Genomic DNA, 20,624 nt, shown 5'->3' with positions numbered 1-20,624 from the left:
ATTTTTGTACCGTTGATAAGCACAGCACATGTCTTTCTGTCCATCTTACCCACATAAGATCAGTTCATTTATCTGTACTTGGTTCTTCTTTACATATTTGTCCATTTCTACTGTATTGAACTTCGAACATGACATTGTGCTAAGTTGGGCCGTTGATTCAAATATTAGCACATATATCATCTCTTATATTAGAAAATTTAGCTGATGCTAAGTGGGTACATCACATAGGAAACTTTAAAATGTATGTGCTTAATATTTGAGTATGATTGAATTTTGCAAAAAGTTTAATTTTTTAATTAAACTTTCATGTGCTCATGAAAGGAATCCAATTATCTTGTTTTGATGTGATCCTTTGCCATGAATATAATTTAAAATATGATAGATTCTGTGATTTAATAAATACAAAGAGTTGAAAAGGGATTTCATTTGTTATTAAAGTACTTTACATTCTTGTCTGTTTGAATATATAAAATCTCCCAAAATTTTGTGAGGGACCTTCAGGCTTTCTTGGTAATTAGTGAACTCCGGTGTTTTTGTTTTGTTTTGTTTAATTTTTTTTAATGTTTATTTTTGAGAGAGTGAAAGAGAGTGTGAGCAGGGGAGGGGCAGAGAGAGAGGGAGACACAGAACCTGAAGCAGGCTCCAGGCTCTGAGCTGTCAGCACAGAGCTCCACGTGGGGCTGGAACTCACTCCAGGATCTGTGAGATCATGCTCTGAGCTGAAGTCAGCCGCTTAACCAACTGAGCCACCCAGGCGCCCCCTGCTGGTGTTTTATAATAAAAATTAACATACCAGAATTTTAAGATGTATTTAGTATTCCTTTTTTTTTAAATGCAGTTAGAATTCTGAAATTTTTATATCTTTATGATCAGTACAAAATAGCGATACAATCAATATAGTAAATAATGGGATTGTGGTACTGAATTTTGTGTTGGCTACTATTTTCCAGCAGATCTGAGAATAAATTTAATATACATGCTTCCTGGGGCGCATGGGTGGTTCTGTGGGTTAAGCGTCTGACTTCGGCTCAGGTCATGATCTTGAGGCTCGTGAATTCAAACTCTGTGTTGGGCTCCGTGCTGACAGCTCAGAGCCTGGAGCTGGCTTCAGATTTTGTGACTCCATCTCTCTCTGTCTCTCTCTTTCTCAAAAATAAATATCAAAAAAAGATTTTTTAAAAATATGTGCTTCCTATGTTCTGTGTCTCAGGAACTGTATATCTGTCACCACCTGGCATATAGAAGATACATATAATCCTGGGGTTTATATAAACTTATCTGTCTTGTTCAAGATCCCATCTCTCACGAGTATGTATTAAATGCCTACTGTGTATCAGGCATTGCACAGATGACTTGATATGTATCGTCTCATTTAATAGAGAATGACAACTCTGAACTATAGGCATAAACATTGCTATTTCTTACAGGTTGGGCTTCCCAGAAAGCCTCCTGAGCTGCAGCAGGTCAATGGGAGTGCTGTGGGATCACACTGTAGCAGGGAAGGAAGGAAGCAGGAGTGGGCAGAGGCTCAAGTCAATCTGTGATGTACTCTTAAGGGACACCTCAGCCAATGATGGGGAGCTCTGCAGAAGAGATGACCCATCAGAACTGTCCCACTTGGAGGTGAGGGAACACAACACCAGTGGTGGTCAGTCAGTGGATACAGGCTGCCCTGGGAAGGGACATGACCTTGTACAAGGCAACCCTCTTCAGCTGAGACGGTCCCTGAAATGACTAAAGGTAACAGCTGTGTCTTGGTCACTCCTAGCATCTAGGGAAGTAAGTCCCTTATTCCTCAGGGTGAGTCTGGGTGGTGCAGCACGCTTGGACCACAGCTCACCTTTTATTTTGCTCAGATTCACTTCTTCATACGCTTTGGGGAGCAGCCTCTTCAGGGTCCCAGTGGGCAGGAGGAAGGATGATAGTGGGGCAGACTATGGCCCTTGTTGCTGTAGTTGGCCTTTGGGCCACAACTGAATCATTTTCTCCCTCCTGTGCTGTCCATTCTAGATACAGCCTCCCCTTAGCTTGCGTGTCTGCTCTTCGTGGGTTACCCAGTACGGTGACTCAGGCCCTCATCACTGGAGGTCTGCAAAGGTCATGCCCTTCCTAAGCTTGTGGTTGCTACACTCATTCATTTACTATCAAAACTGGACTAGGGAATACCAAGAGACACTTGTGTGTATCATCTGCATGCCAGACATACTCCTCCATTTCCCCACTGTGTACAGTCCTCCTTTTCTTCTGACATTCGAGTTCATCTTTACCTCTAACTCTTCTTACCTCTGGGCCTTTGATAGAGGAGCCACTTGTTCAGGCAGCCTCTCTGATCTCTTGGCCTTGGATCAGAGCATTATCCTCAGGTATGGACTGTGCTGCCCAGAACTGGAAGAAACCAATCAGACATTGTACTTCTCCATTTTGAGAAGTGCAAGATGGAATAATTTGTTCTTTACTTAGGAGACAGTGTCCTGGCATTCACTGAACGCCTAAAAACTTACTGACATCACATAGTCCCTGAATTCTCCCCAAGATTTATTTCCCACTCCCTAGAGCATCATGTCTTACCAAGGCTTTCAACATTCTAACCTCTTGTTCATTTGGTTCTATTAACATACCGTTGATAAAGTGGACCCAGTGTGATGTTCTGCGGGATGACCAAATGGCTCTGGGGCAAAACTGTACGTGTATCCTGTTGTCTATGGGTATGCAAACCGGTTTTGATCTTTTTTCCTAATGGGGAAAGAAAAGACTACATTTGTCAGATTAGTTGCTGCGTACCATGTCCTTAAGTAGTATTAACTTGCTCTAGCAAACACAGTATGTCTGGCAGAGTGGCTACGATCGGGGCTATTTGAGTTTATGCAAGTCCTCTGCAATCCTCCACATTCCTCTGGTTTTTGCAGTGTTAGACTGGTGAATTAAATGGAAATATGGTAGCGACTGTCACCCCTGCCTTTTGAGGTTTTTGAGGGTGGCACTAATTTCTCCCATTTCTCCCCATATGGGATATTCGTTTTGATTTATCTTGGCCAAGAGATGGGGGAGGGCAATTTTAGAGCCTTCCATTGGCTCTTACACTATAGACCAAGGGAGCCATGTGACACTTTGCCAACAACTGAGTGTGTGTGTTCCAATTATGTGTTCACAGACTCGGGGAGTGACTATTAGATGTCATTGTGGACCCAGTGTATGCAGCGAGCCAGACCTGGGCCAGGGTTTCATTTATCATCTCGCTCTCGTATATGCCCCCTTACTAAGGAGACAGATGACACTTTGGGTCTCTTGGCATCAGTGTCAGCTTGGACCTTATACCTAACAATTCCTGAGATGTGTGGATATTCCCTTTTCCCCAGTGTAGTTACTTGAATAAAAGGTCATTTGTCCCCTTGGGAATAGTCTAGGAAATTCGTAGCTGTGTAGGTTTGGTTTGGTGTTGCAAAATCTTTCCTTCTGGAATTAGGTCTCTCCTTTAATAGTTTTCAGTCCAAAACTGATTCAAGTCCAGAAAACTGGACAAGGTATCATGACTTCTTCAGCGACTGACTTCAGCTTCTGACCATTCATCATTGACTTTTTTTGATGGTACAAATTTTTACTTGGATGCTTCCTTAGCAGCATGGACAAAAAGCAGTGGCCCCCTATAGATGTCAAAATGCCAGAAATGCCATTGCAGACAGTAGAAGGCTCTAAATAAGAGGGCTTGCTAGATTGGACATAGTATGTAAGATTATACCAGGTCATTTTGTGCCTGGAAGGCCTTAGAGGATACATCATTTACCAAAACAGGAAGAAATGACTGATGGAAAAAGCACCAGCATCACCGGGAAACTTATTAAGAGCTATCCTCTCAAGTCTAGGGCTGCCATTAGGAAATGGCATTGTAGACCTGGTTCACTGATAGTGGGGTGTGCAGGGTGGGGGCTGTGTCCTAGTCCCCTGAGACAGTAGAGGAGGTGGCACTTAAACATCAGAAGTCAGGTGGATGTAATTATGGTAATGAGCAGTGAGTTCAGAGGGGCAAGGTCAGGAGGACTGGCCTGTAGAAGTTCTGGAAAAGGCTAACAACATGGCATTCCTGAAGACAAATTATATGGGCATAGCAGATAATGCTTTTGTCTTTTTTTTTTTTTTTTTTTTTTTTTTTTTTTACTTTTTTACCCATTTTTACTAGATGGAGAAACTACTGCCTCATACAAATTCTTCAGTAACTTACTACACATTTGTTAGACTGATCATCCACTAGGTGCTCAGTTCTGTTTCTTCATTTTCTCTCCCATCCCTCTCTCTTTCTCTTCCCTTTTTTGTCATGGGTCAATAGAAATCACTATCTTCAGGTTTACTGATATATCTTGACCATTGTCCTGATGTCTCCTGATACCATCGAAGAAGGCATTCCTTATTTCTGTTACTATGATTTTTATTTCTAGCATTTTCCTTTAACTTTTCTTATAGTTTGCACTTATCAGTTGAAACTCTATGTATGTAGTCCACCTTTTCCACTAGACCTTTTAATGTAATCCTAGTTATTTTTAATTCTCTGTTTCAACATCTTGGTCATTTCTGTGTCATTCTGTTGATGACCTTGTCTCTTGACAGTGGATTGCTTTTTCCTGCTGTTTGTGTGTCTGGTAACTTTTTATGGGATGTTAAACAGTGTGTGTAAGCTAGTAGAGACAGAGGTACATAGTATTGGGCCTGGAAATGAGCATACCTCTTCTTAGTGTGGGAGGTCCAGCCAGTCTAGTCTGGAGTTGGTCTGAGCTTGGGTTTTCTTGTTGCCATAGCTACCTTCTGTGTACCACTGGCTTCAAATTTCTATTTCCAAATTCAGTATTACCTCTGCATAAGGTGCAGGCTGATTTTTCTCGAGGGTTGTTTTGCTGTGTGTCTGTGTGTGTGTGTGTGTGTGTGTGTGTGTGTGTGTGTGTGTGTGTGTAATGTTCCTGCTTTACTCTAAGCTTTAGGCCTGCCTAGTGTGTCTTGTGCCTCAGAGTGCGTTTCTGTCCATGCTGTTGCTTTTCCCCCATGAACTGACTATTCTTGCTTGTTCTCAGTACTTATTAGCCTTGGGGAGGGGGGGGTGGTGAGAAGAGGGGATGGGGTAAGTTCTGTGGTCCTGGTCCAAACTCCATCTTAGGTCTGGGACAGGGATTTCTTAGATGGTGGTCAATCAGTGACCCTGCTCCTCCCATAATGGTAGGGGACCTTTGGTGGTATGGATCCTTGATTGTTTGCTGTCCCTTTCCTTGGCTGAGAGGATCCTCACCGTGCCCTGTGGGTGAAAAATTTGCCGACCTTCTCACAGCAGTGTTGTTCCTTAAGGAATAACCTGAGGTAGAGAGGCTTGCCTGGGGCTTTATGCTTTCTCTGCTGCAGTGGCAGTCCCCCTCCTCCAGGCCTTGCACCACTAAGGGAAAGGCTTTTTCTGGTCACCTGCCTGAACCTCCATCTTTTTTTTTTTTTTTTTTTTTTTTTTTTTTTTTTACACTTTTTTAAGCACCAAGTGGAGGTCCGTGGGGAAGATCCTGCAGGTGGGTAGGAGCTTCCCCCCATACCTGTGGCTCGCAGAGGTTCTCATGCTAGCCTTTCATCCTGTAGCAGTTCGTTAAAAATATCAGCTGAATTATGTTATCTGCTTGTTGGCCAGTCCCTGTCTTACTCCCATACCTACCACAGTGAGCCAGAGCTTACTTTGGGGCAGTTTCCTTAGATTCCAGACTACAGGCATAGCTCAGAGATATTGCGGGTTTGTTTCCAGACAACTGCAATAAAGCAAATATTACAACTTAGTAAGTCAAATGAATATTTTGGTATCCTTGCGCATATAAAATTTATGTTTACACTATAGTCTGTTAAGTGTGCAATATTATGTCTAACAAAACAATGTATATACTTCAAAAATACTTTATGGATTAAAAAATGCTAAGCATAATCCAAGCTTTTAGCAAGTTGTAATCTCGCTGGTGGAGGGTCTTGCCTCCATGTCGATGGTGGTTGCCGAAGGTTGGGGTGGCTGTGGCAATTTCTTAAAATAAGACAACAATGCAGTTTGCCACGTGGATCAGCTCTTCCTTTCACGAACTGTTTCTCTGTAGCATGTGTGGCTGTTGGATAGCATTTTACCCACAGTAGAACTTCTTTCAAAATTAGAGTCAATCTTCTCAAACCCTGCCATCAATTTAATTTATGTAATATTCTGACTTTTGTTATTTCAATAGTCTTCACAGCATTTTCACAGGGAGTAGATTCCGTCTCAAAAAACCGCTTTCTTTGCTCATCCAGAAGGAGCAACTCCTCATCTGTTAAAGTTTTATCATGAGATTGCAATTCAGTCACGTTCTCAGACTCTACTTCTAATTCTAGTTCTCTTGCTGTTTCCCCCACATCTGCAGTGACTTCCTCCACAGAAGTCTGGAACCCCTCAAAGTCATCCATGAGGATTGGAATCAACTTCTTCCAAACTCCACAAATGTTGATAGTATTTTGACTTCTTCTTTTGAATCATAAATGTTCTTAACAGCATTTAGAATGGTGAATCCTTTCCAGAAGTTTTTCAATTTACTTTGCTCAAATCCATGAGAAGGATCACTATGGCAGCTACGGCCTTATGAAATGTATTTTTTAAGTCAGGAGATTTAAAAGTTGAAATTACTCCTTGATCCATGGGCTGCAGAATGGATGTTGTGTAAACCGGCATGAAAACAACATTAATCCCACTCTACATCTGCATCAAAGCTCTGGCGTAACCAGGTGCATTGTCAATGGGCAGTAATATTTTGAAAGGAATCTTTTTTTTCTGAGCAGTAGACCTCAACAGTGGCCTTAAAATATTTGGTCAACCATTTATAAACAGATATGGTATCATCTAGCTTTGTTGTTCCATTCCTAGAGCCTAGGCAGAGTAGATTTAGCACCATTCCTAAGGACTCTAGGGTTTTTGGAATGCTATTTGAACATTGGCTTTGACTTAAAGTCACCAGCTGCAATAGTCCCTAACAAGAGAGTCAGACTGTCCTTTGAAGCTTTGAAGCCAGGCATTGACTTCTCTCTCGCTGTAAAAGTCCTAGATGGTGTCTTCCTCCAAAATAAGGCTATTTCATCTAGATTAGAAATCTGTTGTTTAGTGTAGCCACCCTCAGTAATGATCTAGCTAGATCTCCTGGATAATTGCGACGGCTTCTACATCAGCACTTGCTGCTTCCCCTTGCACGTTGGTGTTACAGAGATCGTGTCTTTCCTTAAACCTCATGAACCAACCTCTGCTAGCTTCAGATGTTTCTTTTGCAGCTTCCTCCTCTCAGCCTTCATAGAATTGAAGAGAGTTAGGGCCTTGCTCTGGACTAGGCTTTGGCTTGAGGAAATGTTGTGGCTGGTTTGATGTTGTATCCAGACCACTCAAACTTTCTCCATTTCAGCAATAAAGCTGTTTCGCTTTTTTTTCTTTAAATCATTCACGTGTTCACTGGAGTAGCACTTCTAATTTACTTCAATAACTTTTCCTTTGTACTCACAACTTGGCTATTTGGCCTGAGAGCCTAGCCTTCAGCCTGACGCAGCTGTGGACATGCCTTCCTCACTAAGTTTAACCATTTCTGACTTTTGATTTAAAGTGAGAGACCTGTGACTTTTCATTTGAATAAACAGTTAGAGGTCTTCATAGAGTTACTAACTGGCCTAATTTCAACATTGTGTCTCCCAGACCAGGGAGGCCTGAGGAGAGGGAATTGGGGGAATGGCTGGTCACTGGAGCAGTCAGAACACACACATTTATTGATAAGTTTCCTGTTTGCTATGGGCACGGTCCATGGTGCTCCGAAGCAATTATAATAGTAACTTTAAAGATCAGTGATCACAGATCATTATAACAAATGTAATGATAATGAAAATGTTTGAAATAATGCAAGAATTAACAAAATGTGACACAAAAATACTAAGTAAGCAGATACTGTTGGAAAATGGTTCTGATGGACTTGTTCAATGCAAGGTTGCCACAAAGCTTCAGTTGGTGTAAAAAACAAAACAAAACAAAAACTCTGCAAAGTACAATAAAATGAGAGGGGCTTATAGTCGGTCACCATACCACCTTGTTTCTCTGGGTTCAGCACAGTAGTTTTATAGATTATCTGTTTTTTCCCCTTTTTCGAAAAAAATATTAAAAACAATTTTTAACATTTATTTATTCTTGAGAGAGAGGGAGAGCATGAGTAGGGGAGGGGCAGAGAGAGAGAGAGGGAGACACAGAATCTGAAGCAGGCTCCAGGCTCTAAGCTGTCAGCACAGAGCCTGCTGCAGGGCTCAAACTCACGAACTATGAGATCACGACTTGAGCTGAAGTCAGACACTTAACCAACTGAGCCACCCAGGCATCCCGAAAAAAATATTAAAAAAAAAAAAGGTTTTTTTTAATGTTTATTTTTGACAGAGAGAGACAGAGCATGAGTGGGGGAGGGGCAGAGAGAGAGGGAGACACAAAATCCGAAGCAGGATCCAGGCTCTGAGCTGTCAGCACAGAGCCCAATGCGGGATTCGAACTCAGAGACGGGTAAGATCATGACCTGAGCTGAAGTCAGACGCTCAACCAACCAAGCCATCCAGGTGCCCCCCCAAAATAGTTTAAGTTTCTTTATTTTTGAGAGAGAACATGCAAGCAGGGTAGAGGCAGAGAAAAGGGGAGAGAGAATCCCAAGCAGGCTTCACACTGTTAGTGCAGAGCCAGATGCAGGGCTCGATCCCTGAACTGTGTGAACATGATCTGTAATCAAGAGTTGGATACTGAACGGACTGAGCCACCAGGCACCCCTCTGCTTTTTTTTTTGTTTATTTTTGTTTTTGTTAGAGGGGGTATCATGCACCTTCCAGCTTTTTAAATCCCAGGTGAAATCTGCAAGTCCTAGTTAATTTATGAAATAGGCTTTTCTTGTAACTTCAGAGACTGTGCTAATACTTAAATGTTTAGTTAAGTTGGTCATGTGTCTGTGCCTTATGTGGATCAGTTAATATTTAGCATGTCTTAAGATGCTGTGAATTGCTTCTTTAAAAAACTACATGTGGCTATGCATGTGTATTTCTATATTCAGTTTTATCTTTTTGGAATTCTAGGTGACCAGATAAAAGGTCTCCATAATTGATTCTCTAATTCTTTTATCTTTTTTTCACCTGTACTCACTCCCTCTTAGGTATCTTCCCCTCCCCTATTTTCATGGGAGAGATCTTCCAATTTTTCTATTGAATATTTAATTTGCTATTATTTTTTAAGAGTCCTTTATTTTTCTCTAAATGTTCCCTTTTTTGTAATCTTCATTTCTTGTTTAATAAAGAAATATCTAATTTTTCTGAGGATGTGTTCTTTTTAAGTTTTTCTTCACTTTTGAAGTTTTTTTTTTCCTTACCTCTCTTGATCTTTGTCCTTTGTGCCAGTCAGATCTCAAATCTTGGTTGCAATTGGCTATTCACATTTAAGAGTGATGTTTCTCAAAACTTGTAGAGGTCGGTAAGCATGAGTAGGACTTGCTGACTTTCGTTGTAGTGTGAACTTTGTTGAATTTGTATAGTAGACTGTGGTGTGTTTTCATATGAGTGTATATAACACATACTGACCTCAGTGCCTCAGCTTTCCCATTTTTAAAAAGAGGGGTTATAATATTACCTGGCACACAAGATTTTTGTGAAAATTTAAATGAGTTAATGAAACTCTTGGAACAATGTCTGATACGTTGTAAATGTTAATTAAATATTAGGTATTGGTATGTAATTTTTTTAGAAATAACTTTTTTAATATCAAATCTAGCCTTAAATTTGCTCTTGATTTATTATGATCTTAGGAAATCATGCATCATTTTTCAGATGCACAGCTGCTGATATTTTTCAATAAAAATTTGGATTTGGAGGAATACTTTATTTGCCTAAGTTTGGGGAATTGTATTTCCACATGTATGGCTATTGGATAATTAAAGCTTACTATTTTAAGTCACTAGCTTTTAAAAAATATAACCTTTTAAAACAGTTGAGGTATAATTGGGGCATCTCGCTGGCTCAGTTGGTGGAGCATGCAACTCTTGATCTTGGGGTTGTGAGTTCAAGCCCCATAATCTTTAAAAAAAAATTGAGGTATAATTAATTTGTAACATTAATTTCAGGTATATAACATAAGGATTCAATATTTGTATATGTTGCAAAATGATCACGGTAAGTATAGTTAACATCCATCACTGTAAATAGATTTTTCTTGTGAGAACTTTTCAGATCTACTCTTAACAACTTTTGAATATGTAGTACAGTATTAACTATAGTCCCTGTGCTGTGCATTATATCCTCATGATTTATTTCCTTTATAACTGGAAGTTTGTACCTTTTGATGTGCTTTACTCATTTTGTCTACCCCTCCACCCCCTGCATCTGGCAGCCATCAGTCTGTTCTATCTTTGAGTTTGGTTTTTTATTTTAGATTCCTGTAAGGAAAATCATATAGTATTTGTTTTTCTCTATGACTTATTCACTTAGCACAATGTCCTTGCAGTCCATCGATGTTGTTGCAAATGGCGACATATTCCTCCTTTTTATGGCTGAATAATACTCCATTGTATATGTATACAGCCATTTCTTTATTCCATTCATCCATTGATGGACATTGAGGTTGTTTCCGTATCTTGGCTATAGTGAATAATACTGAAGCGAACATAGGTGTGCTGGTATCTTTTTGGGTTAGTATTTTTGTTTTCTGTAGATAAATACCTAGAAGTGAGATTGCCCAGTCGTATATTCTATTTTTAATTTTTTGAGGAACCTCCATACTGTTTTCCATAGTTGCACCCATTCACATTCCCACTAACAGTGCACAGGGGTGGGAATCCTTTTTTTTTTTTTTTTTTTTTCTTTCCACATCCTCACCAACACCTGTTTTGATAACCACCATTCTCACAGGTATGAGGTGGTAACTCATTGTGGTTTTGATTTGTGTTCCCTGATGATTAGTGATGTATAGCATCTTTTCATATGTGTCAGCCATCTGTATGCCTTCTTCCAAAAAATGTCCATGTGGATCCTCTGCTCATCTTTTAATTGGATTGTTTTTCTGCTGTTGAGTTGAAGGAATTCTTTGTGTATTTTGGATATTAACCCCTTATTAGACATACAATTTGCAAATATTTTCTCCCGTTCAGTTGGTTGCCTTTTTTTTTCTGTAAGATTTTTTAATGTTTATTTATTTTAGAGAGAAAGTGAGCAAGGGCAGAGAGAGAGGGGGACAGAGAATCTGAAGTGGGCTCTGTGCTGACAGCAGAGAGCCTGAAGTGGGGCTGAGACTCAGGAACCCTGAGATCATGACCTGAGCTGAAGTTGGATGCCTAACTGACTGAGAGGCCACCCAGATGCCTCAGTTGGTTGCCTTTTCATTTTGCCGATCGTTTCTTTTGCTCTGCAGAAGTCTTTTAGTTTGATATAGTCCCACTTAATTTTACTTTCATTTTTTAATTTTTTGCTTTTGTTACCTTTAGTCATCACCAAGACACATGTTAAGGTGTGTACTGCCTACATTTCCTTCTAGGAGTTTTATGGTTTCCTGGTCTTGGGTTCAAATCTTTAATCCATGTAGAGTTACTTTTTTTTTTTTTTTTTAAATTTTTTTTTTTTCAACGTTTATTTATTTTTGGGACAGAGAGAGACAGAGCATGAACGGGGGAGGGGCAGAGAGAGAGGGAGACACAGAATCGGAAACAGGCTCCAGGCTCTGAGCCATCAGCCCAGAGCCTGACGCGGGGCTCGAACTCCCGGACCGCGAGTTGGTGACCTGGCTGAAGTCGGACGCTTAACCGACTGCGCCACCCAGGCGCCCCTAGAGTTACTTTTTGTGTATGGTGTCAGATAGTGGTCCAATTTCATTCTTTTGCATGAGACTGTCCAATTTTTCCAGCACCATTTGTTGAAGAGACTGTCCTTTCCCCATTGTATGTTCTTGGCTCCTTTGTTGTAAATTAATTGGCCATATATGCATGGTATGTTTTTTATAGCTATATTTTAAATGTTTTAACACATTTCCCTGCTTTCTCTAATACAATGTGTCAATATAGTGAGCCCCCCGCAAAGTATTCTGATATTTCCCTTAGAATTGTATTGAAGTTACAACTCATTGTTGAAGTAGTTTTCTTGAACCTCTCCTAAATTCTAAGAGTTCAGTAATCATAATTTGTAGAAATTATTTCTTTTTTCTAACTTTGAAACCTGAAGACTGCATTAAGAGATTGCTTTACAGGAAGTAAAATTTTCACGGGCACTTGGGTGGCTTAGTCGGTTGAGCATCCGACTTCGGCTCACGTCATGATCTCACGGTTTGTGAGTTCGAGCCCCGCGTCGGGCTCTGTGCTGACAGTTCAGAGCCTGGAGCCTGTTTCAGATTCTGTGCCTCCCTCTCTCTCTCTCTGCTCCTCCCCCACTCGTGCGCGCGCGCTCTCTCTTTCTCAAAAATAAATATTAAAAAAAAGACAGTAAAATTTTCATGTGGAATTTCTGCTAAAAGTAGATTAATTTTTAAAAAAATCAACATGGGAACGGTCATAACATCATAATAACCCAAAGGTGGATGCAACCCAGATGCTCATTAACTAATGAATAGATAAACAAAATGTGGTGCATCCATACTGTTGGAATGTTAGGCAGCTATACCAAGGAATGAAGTACTGACATATGCTGAAACACAAAGAAACCTTGGGTACGTGCTGAGTGAAAGAAGCCATACACAAAAAGCCACTGCATATTGGATAATTCCATTTATAGAAATATTCAGAATAGACAAATCCATAGACAGAAGGTAGATTAGTGGTTGCGAGGGGTGTAGGGGAAGGAGGATTGGGGAGTGGTTAATGGGTAAGATTTCTTTTTGAGGTAATGAAATGTTCTGAAATTAGTGCCGGTTGTGCACAACTCTGTGAATATACTAAAAGCCACAGAACTGCGCTTTAAAAGGGTGAAATTTATGGTATGCAACTTATGTCCTAAAGCTATTATTAAAAAACAATCTGGGTATGGGCATTTTTCTCTAAGTGTTTTATCTGAGATGAATTCTATTATGGTAGCAGAGTAATGGTACAGTGAGGGAATGACAATTTACTAAGCAGAGTGGATTAGGGCAGTTTCGGGGCACGATTTACAGTTGTGTTAATTTTGTTTTGCTGTAATCTTTGTTTACTACTAGGCCAAATGTACTATGTGGCACCCATTAAAAAAAAAAAAAGGTATCAGGCTCAAAGTTAATACTTTACTCCACCTTCTTGGTAGTTAGTTGTTTGACAAATTGGTCAAAATGCTATCTTGACCAGGAATATTTTAAGCAAAATATATTTATTTAGGAATAAATATTAAATGAGTAGCCAAAGTTTTGCGTGGAGGGGATATAACAATGAACAAAGTGGACAAACTTCATAGGGGAGAATAGACAGTAGGTACAGGAAGTTAACACGCTATGAAAATAATTCAAACTGGGCAAAGGGAAAGGAGTTAGGGGGTGGGCACATGCTACTTGAGATTGGGTGGGAAGGAAACCTTCTTTGAGCAAGATGCAGGTTTTCTGAATTTTAAAAAATATTTAAATGTGTCTACTCTTTTTCAGCTTCCTTAGCACCTGGTTATTTTGACTCTTTGTAGTAGAGATCCTGGCTCTACCCATGCACTGAATGTTTTCTTCAAGGTCATCAGTGTCAGTGGTTTACTGTTTTTAAGATTTTCTGTTATCACATTTTTCTGTACCTATGTTTCTGTACCTAACAAAGCTGATCACTTCTGGGAGGAGAGACTCTTCTTGTGGCATATCTGGTTGCTTTGATGGTTCCTGTTGTTTTTTTCTTTACCCTTTATTATAGGTGCTTCTCTGATTTTTTTTTTTTTAACCACTCTTCCCTTTTCCCTTGAAACTTTCCCCATAATGAAAGCCACGTCCTCTTATGGCTTCATTATTTTTCCTGGGGGATTATTTAGAAATACGTGTTTGGACCTCCTGCTTCTCTCCAGGCATACAGGCCCTCTGTTGGGCTGCATGTTGGACGTCCTTACCTGCCCTCAGGAATCTTGAAACTTCATGCTTCTAAAGTGGGACTCCTCCTCCTCTACATCTGCTCCTTTTGCAGTATTTGAGTTGGTTGTTGAAATATGTTTTACTTTAAATCCTCCTTCTTACTGTCTCCACTTGAGAACAAACTCCTTGCTGTTTACCTGGACTGCTCTGTCTCCCCAATTACTTTTCTAATTTTGAAATCTCTTAATTCCACCCTGTGCGGGGGATGCCCGGTCAGTATGCTAATGTCAGCTCTGATTTTGGGATCCCTTTGTTACTCATTATCTAAGTTTGTTTGATCCGTGGAGAGTCTTGCATAATGTTGAAAGCTTACGTGTGTGAAGTGAATAACAAGAATGGAGAGCCACATATGCAGCTGGTGACAAGTGACTGTGAGGGAGAAGTGGATGGAGTTGGGGACTTTTGTAAAGCACCACTGACTACTCAGGACTAGATTAGGAATTCCAGGTCCTGGGAGGTGAAGAGGAAGATAATGACTCATTGTTTGGTGTCTGGGCAAAGTGGTTAAGAAGGCAGGATGGTCTTTAATTTTGGCATAGAGAAACACAGTTAGGCTTACTTTATTCTGAACATAGGAACAATGATCCTGCAACAGACTCTTAAAGAAAATTAAAACCTCTTCTACTCACGGAGGCATTAAAAATAGGCACTGACCTACCTGTCGGGTAGGTAGTCTAATTCATGTCCCTGGATTAGAAGTCCAACCACTAGTCTCTTAAGGTGCCTTCTTTTTTCAAATTATGATTCAGCGAACAACAACCTTTTCTGATACTGCTCCTGCCTAAGCGCTTATATTCCTCACCTGGAGGGCTTCTTAAAAGACAGGTTGCTGGGGGCCCCATGCCCATCATTTCTGATTCATTGGGTCTGAGATGGGGCCTGAGAACTTGCATTTCTGTAGATTTCATGGGGGACACTGATCCTGCTGTGGAAGCAAATTCAGGGAACTTTTGCTCTAAATCTTTTTCACACAGCGGTCCACTGATTTTTCCAACTTGTAATCTGATATTCTTCTGAAACCTTCCACACGTATCCCTTTACCTTTCAGACAACCTGAGCTCCCTATAATTGCATATAGCAACTCCACACTCCACATTGCCCTATTTGCTCCCTATGCCCTTTTCCTCATTATTGAAGCACATTCTTTTCTTTTAACAGAGGTATTTCTCTGTACCTTTGCTCATCCCATTTCCTCTGCCCATTCTCCATAGTCTGTCCCTTTGGGGGTTTAGATCATTCAAGTTCCACATTAATTGTTATAGCCTTCCTAAAGATCATATCAGGCTAATCACTTGAACTCTGTGCAGTTGCAAAAATGGTATAAGGCAATTAGGTGAGCTATTAAATAGGTTGAGAAATAACATTCCTTAACTCAAGTGTGCCAATGTGGTACCAGCCTTAAATAACTCTAATCATTTTTTAAGCAATTTTGTGATCTGTTTCATACACTGAACAATTCAGCCATCTAAAGTACACAATTCAGTGACTCAACTATGTTAACAGACCGTCAACACAGTTTTAGAACATTTTCATCACTCCAAAAAGAAGCCACATACTCCTCTAACTCCCTGTTTCCTCTTCCCCTCCTCCCCAGTCAATTACTCATCTATCTCTATGGATTTGCCTGTTCTGGAATCTAATATAAGTGGAATCATGTAATACGTGGTCTTCTGTGACTGGCTTCTTTTAGTTTAATATTTTCATGGTTCATCCATGACATGGCATATGTTAGTACTTCATTCTTTTTTCTTGACAAATAATGTTCCATTGTGTGGACATTTTATTTATCCATTTATCAACTGATGGGCATTTGGGTTTTCACTTTTCAGGTGTTATGAATAATGCTGCTTTGAACATTTATGTGTAAGATTTTATCATTCAGTTCATTTCTCTTGGGTGTATACCTAAGAAGTGGAATTGCTGCATCCTATAGCATCTTTCTGTTTAGTATTTTGCAGAGCTGTCAAACTGTTTACCAAAGCATCTGCACCATTTTTAAAAAAATTTTTTTTTCAACGTTTATTTATTTTTGGGACAGAGAGAGACAGAGCATGAACGGGGGAGGGGCAGAGAGAGGGAGACACAGAATCGGAAACAGGCTCCAGGCTCTGAGCCATCAGCCCAGAGCCTGACGCGGGGCTCGAACTCACCGCGAGATCGTGACCTGGCTGAAGTCGGACGCTTAACCGACTCCGCCACCCAGGCGCCCGCATCTGCACCATTTTACATTCCCACTAGCATTGTATGAAGGTTCCAGTTTCTCCACATCCTCGCCAACACTTGTCATTCTTCTTAATTTTAGGCATTATAATGGTTGTCAAATATTACCTCATTTGTTTTTGATTTCCATGTCTGTAATGCAAATGTTCAGCATCTATTTGTGTACTTCTCAGCCATTCTTTGGAGAACAGTCGGTTGTAGTCCTGTGCCCGTTTATTTAAAATATATATATTTTTTTATTTTGAGGTCTTAAATTTGAGCACCTTCAGGTTCACAGCAAAATTCATGGAGTAAGATAGGGATTTCTTACATGTGCCCTGTCTCCATTCATGCATAGCCTCCCCCATTATCATTTTCCACCAGAGTGGTCCATTTATTACAATTGCTGAACCTGTATTGACCTATTAGAACCCCCCTCCCCCCCCCCCCCTCAGTCCATAGTTTATCTTAGGGTTCAATCTTCTATGTTCTTTGGGTTAGGACAAAGGTATAATAATATGTATCTACCATTATAGCATCATACAGAGTATTTTCACTGTCTCTGCGCTCTGCCTATTTATTCCTCTCCCTACTCCAGCCCTGGGCAACTACTGATAATTTTACTGTCTCCATAGTTTTGCTTTTTCCAGAGTGGTGTGTAGTTGGAATCATATAGCTTGTAGCTTTTTCAGATTTTTTGCCCATTTTTAAGTTGGATTGTTTGGGGGTTTTTTGTTGAGTTTTAGGAGTTACTTACATATTCTGGATATAACTTTATCAGACTCATGATTTGCAAGTATTTTCTCCTATTCTCTGGGTTGCCTTTTCACTCTCTTGATATGCCCTTTGACGTTCAAAGTTTTAAATTTTGATGTGGTCCAGTTTCCTTTTTGCCTGTGCTTTGTGTGTCATAGCCAAAATTCATTGCTATATCCAGTGTCTTGGAGTTTTTCTGCTATGTTTCCTTCTAAGATCTTTATTGTTTTAGATCTCACACTTAGGTCTTTGATCCATTTTGATTTAATTTTTGTGTATGGTGTAGGGTACAGATCCAACTCTGTTTTGTTTGTTTTGTTCTCCATGTGGGTATCCAGTTTTCCCACTGTTTGTTGGAATTTTCCCCTTAGAATGGTTTTGGCACCCTTGTTGGAGATCATTTGAGCATATATGTGAAAGTTTATTTCTGGACTCTCTATCCTCTTCCATTGGTCTATAGGTCTGTCTTTATGCCGTTACCACAGTTTTGATTACTGTAGCTTTAAGGTAAATTTTGAAATCAGGCAGTATGAGATCTCTTACTTTTTTTCCCCAGTACTATTTGTTCAGGGTCCATTGAGATTCCATATGATTTGTAGGGTGGGATTTTCTATTTTTGGGAAAAGCATCCTTGGGATTTGAAAGGTATTCCAGTGAATCTATAAATTGCTTTGGGTGGTATTCACATCTTATTATTAAGTCTTAAGCCTAACTATCTGTGAACATTAGGTGTCTTCCCTTTTTGTCATTTTTAATTTCTTTCAGCCATGTTTTAAAGTTTTACTGTACAAGTCTTTTGCCTCCGTGATTGAGTTTATTGCTAAGTATTTTATTTCCTTTGATGCTATTGTAAATGGAATTAAAAAGTTTTGCTTAGTTTTGCTTTCTGATTGTTCATTTTGTCTTTGCCCATTTTTAAAGTAAGTTATTTATCTTTTTATTGAGTTAAAGTTCTTTATTCTGGATATAAGTCTCTTAGCTGATGCATGACTTGTAAATATTTTCTGTCATTCTGTGGGTTGTTTTACTTTCGTCATATGAAAACACTTCTCCCAAAATGCTGCCTTTAAGGTGACAGGAAATTCTAAGATTTTTTTTGGAATTCACTTTATTAAAATATTAACCATTTTTCTATTTTAAATGTCATAATATATTTTCTAGAATAATATTCAGCTGTGAAAAGTCTTTTAGATCATTATATAGATACTATGTAATATCCTGGAAAATACATGATATATTAGGTGAAAGGAGTTATAACATAAGCAACTTTAATATAAAAGTTGTGTTTAAAAAAAAAAAAAACTGACTCATGCATAGAAAAAAGGATTAGAAAGAAATACACCAGAATGTTTATAGTGGTCATAGACTAGGACAATGAGTATTTTGTTTTCTACTTACTGTGTTTTTTAGGTTGTATTTAAGCATTTCTTAGTAAATAGAAAAAAAAAAAGATTTTTTTTGGAAAGTACATGGGAAATTTTTTGGTCCAAAGGAAAAATGTAACTCATGGGAAAACATAACACGTGATGACACAAATATTCTTTTATATGTATCTGTGCATGCGATCAACCTGGCAGTTAGAATAGCATTGTATTTCATCCTGCCCTAGTGTTACCACATCCACCAGTACCCCTGGGTACTAACATTGAACATCAGATCTCTAGCATTCTCCTGCAAATCTGCATTCTTCATTTCTGCTGCCCTGTTAAGTTGTATAACTGAACTGAACCAGTGATGCTGGACTTCTATACATTGCTGGTTAGTCTGAAATTTGTCAGAGCAGTTAACTGCTTAGAGTAAATATGAATGATATAGTTAATTATTCATTGTTGAATATTTATTTTAGGAGAGTGTTTGCTTCATTACAAACCATGCCTTTGGCAGTGTATCCTATCAGTCTGTATCACTTTGAGTCACATGTTCTACCTAGTGTTAGGTGCCCCTACCTACTGCCTACAGCCAGGTGCCCCTAGTCTGTATCACTTTAGAAGATGAGGGTCTATGTATTATACATCTCACATTTTTTCTTTAAATCTAGGTCTGTTGGGGAAATTTTTTTTTCAACAGGTGTTGTAGGAATAACGTTAAATGAATGTTTTATCCGCTGCAATTTCAGTAATGGCTTTGCTAATTTATACATTTGGTTTAATCACGTGAATCAGTTTGGTAAAACAATCCGATAATTTACTTAAAAATCAATTATAGAAGTTTGTGTTAATTGTGGATTGGCAATTGTCTGGGTAATCATCGGTTATTACAGTTAGCTAAATTGTACGGTTGACCTTTTGAACAACACGGGATGGGGCACTGAGCCCTGCACAACTGAAAATTTACATGTACCTTTGACTCCCCCAAAACTTCTAATAGCGCACTGCTGACTGGAAGCCCTACCAATAACATAAACATTAATCAACACATATTTTGTATGTTATATGTACTATAGACTCTATTCTTAGAAAAAAGTAAGCTAGAGAAAAAATACTACTAAGAAAATGTAAGGAAGAGAAAATATATTTACAGTAATGTGCTGTATTTATTTTTTAAATCTGCATGTAAGTGGACCTGCCCTGTTCAAACCTGTGTCATTCAAGAGTTGGCTCTATTCAACTTACTGTACTTAGTATTCACTTATTGTAGATACAACTGATGTAATACACAGATTCCTATGGTTCTTGTTTCTATTATAGAAACTTGGTAGTAATTACTAATTTGGAAAAGGGTTATAATAAAGTCTTAGTTTAATAACTAAAAACAATTTTTCTGCTTTTTTAGGAGCTGGTAATGCTTCTTTTAGAATATAATGCAGATACTACTGTTGTTAATGGGAGTGGACAGACTGCAAAAGAAGTCACTTATGACAAAGAAATCAGGAACATGCTTGAAGGTAAATATTACGGATCTTAAACAGTAATGACTTTAATGATAGCCAAGGTTCAGACTATAAGTAGAAAAAGCTTCTGGGATGCCAGAATAGACTACACTGCGCTTATGCTCTAAAGAGAATGCAATCTTGGAGTCCCTGATTAGACACAAAATTATTTGAGTTTTCCTCACAGCTTTAAAACTTAAACAGGTTGGTAAAACTTGCCATAATGTTGTATGATCAAATCTGCAACAGAATGGAAAGTAGAAAGTGAGAGGCATGAAGAATGTGGCTGGTAGGCTGCAGAAACATCATAACAAAGGATACAGAAGTGGAGGACAGTGAAGCTGTGAGAGGTGCAGCTGGTGGGAGTCATTTGATGCTGGCCTGCTCCGTTGTCCTGAGGACTGCATTGTAGCACAACGGCTGACAGTAATTTCCTGAAGGATCAGCATCGTCGTTAGAAACTCCAGATATTAAATTATGTTAAAGAAGATACGAGTCTGCAATAACTCAGAGCAATTTCTCTAAAATAGAATAAAACAAACATTTTGATTCTTACATTGGGAAACTCTCATGCATTAAGATTATCCTCTGAGTGGCCAGGGCTTTACTATAATTATTTTTTGGTAGTATTTCTATTCTAGAGAAGAGAAGATTTCTTAATTTCTACTCTGTAGTAGAAAGCACATATCCTGTGTTTCTTTGTTTTGCAATTCAGGGAAAGGTAAGATAATTCAG

At 39.2% G+C, this 20,624-nt stretch overlaps 1 protein-coding gene and 1 long non-coding RNA gene across 7 annotated transcripts in view; one reads left to right on the top strand and one right to left on the bottom strand.

The window, feature by feature from the left end:
• The window catches only part of OSBPL1A (oxysterol binding protein like 1A), a 245,337-nt gene that overhangs the window by 35,085 nt on the left and 189,628 nt on the right, over positions 1 to 20,624 (top strand). For all 6 annotated transcript variants that reach the window (XM_047828148.1, XM_047828145.1, XM_047828146.1 and 3 more), the window contains one exon: positions 19,793 to 19,904. In XM_047828148.1, coding sequence (XP_047684104.1) covers positions 19,793 to 19,904 — 112 coding nt within the window. The remainder of the gene's footprint in view (positions 1 to 19,792; positions 19,905 to 20,624) is intronic.
• The window catches only part of LOC125149289 (uncharacterized), a 58,595-nt gene continuing 39,758 nt past the window's right edge, over positions 1,788 to 20,624 (bottom strand). The window contains exons 2-4 of the long non-coding RNA XR_007145891.1: positions 5,695 to 5,765; positions 2,619 to 2,733; positions 1,788 to 2,385 (exon numbers count right to left, since the gene is read on the bottom strand). This is a non-coding gene — a long non-coding RNA (uncharacterized LOC125149289). The remainder of the gene's footprint in view (positions 2,386 to 2,618; positions 2,734 to 5,694; positions 5,766 to 20,624) is intronic.

Source organism: Prionailurus viverrinus, chromosome D3 (assembly GCF_022837055.1).
Source record: "Prionailurus viverrinus isolate Anna chromosome D3, UM_Priviv_1.0, whole genome shotgun sequence".
Taxonomy (NCBI): Eukaryota; Metazoa; Chordata; class Mammalia; order Carnivora; family Felidae; genus Prionailurus; species Prionailurus viverrinus.
The sequence above is the reverse complement of the archived record's forward strand: the minus strand, read 5'-3'. Positions and strand labels throughout refer to the sequence as shown.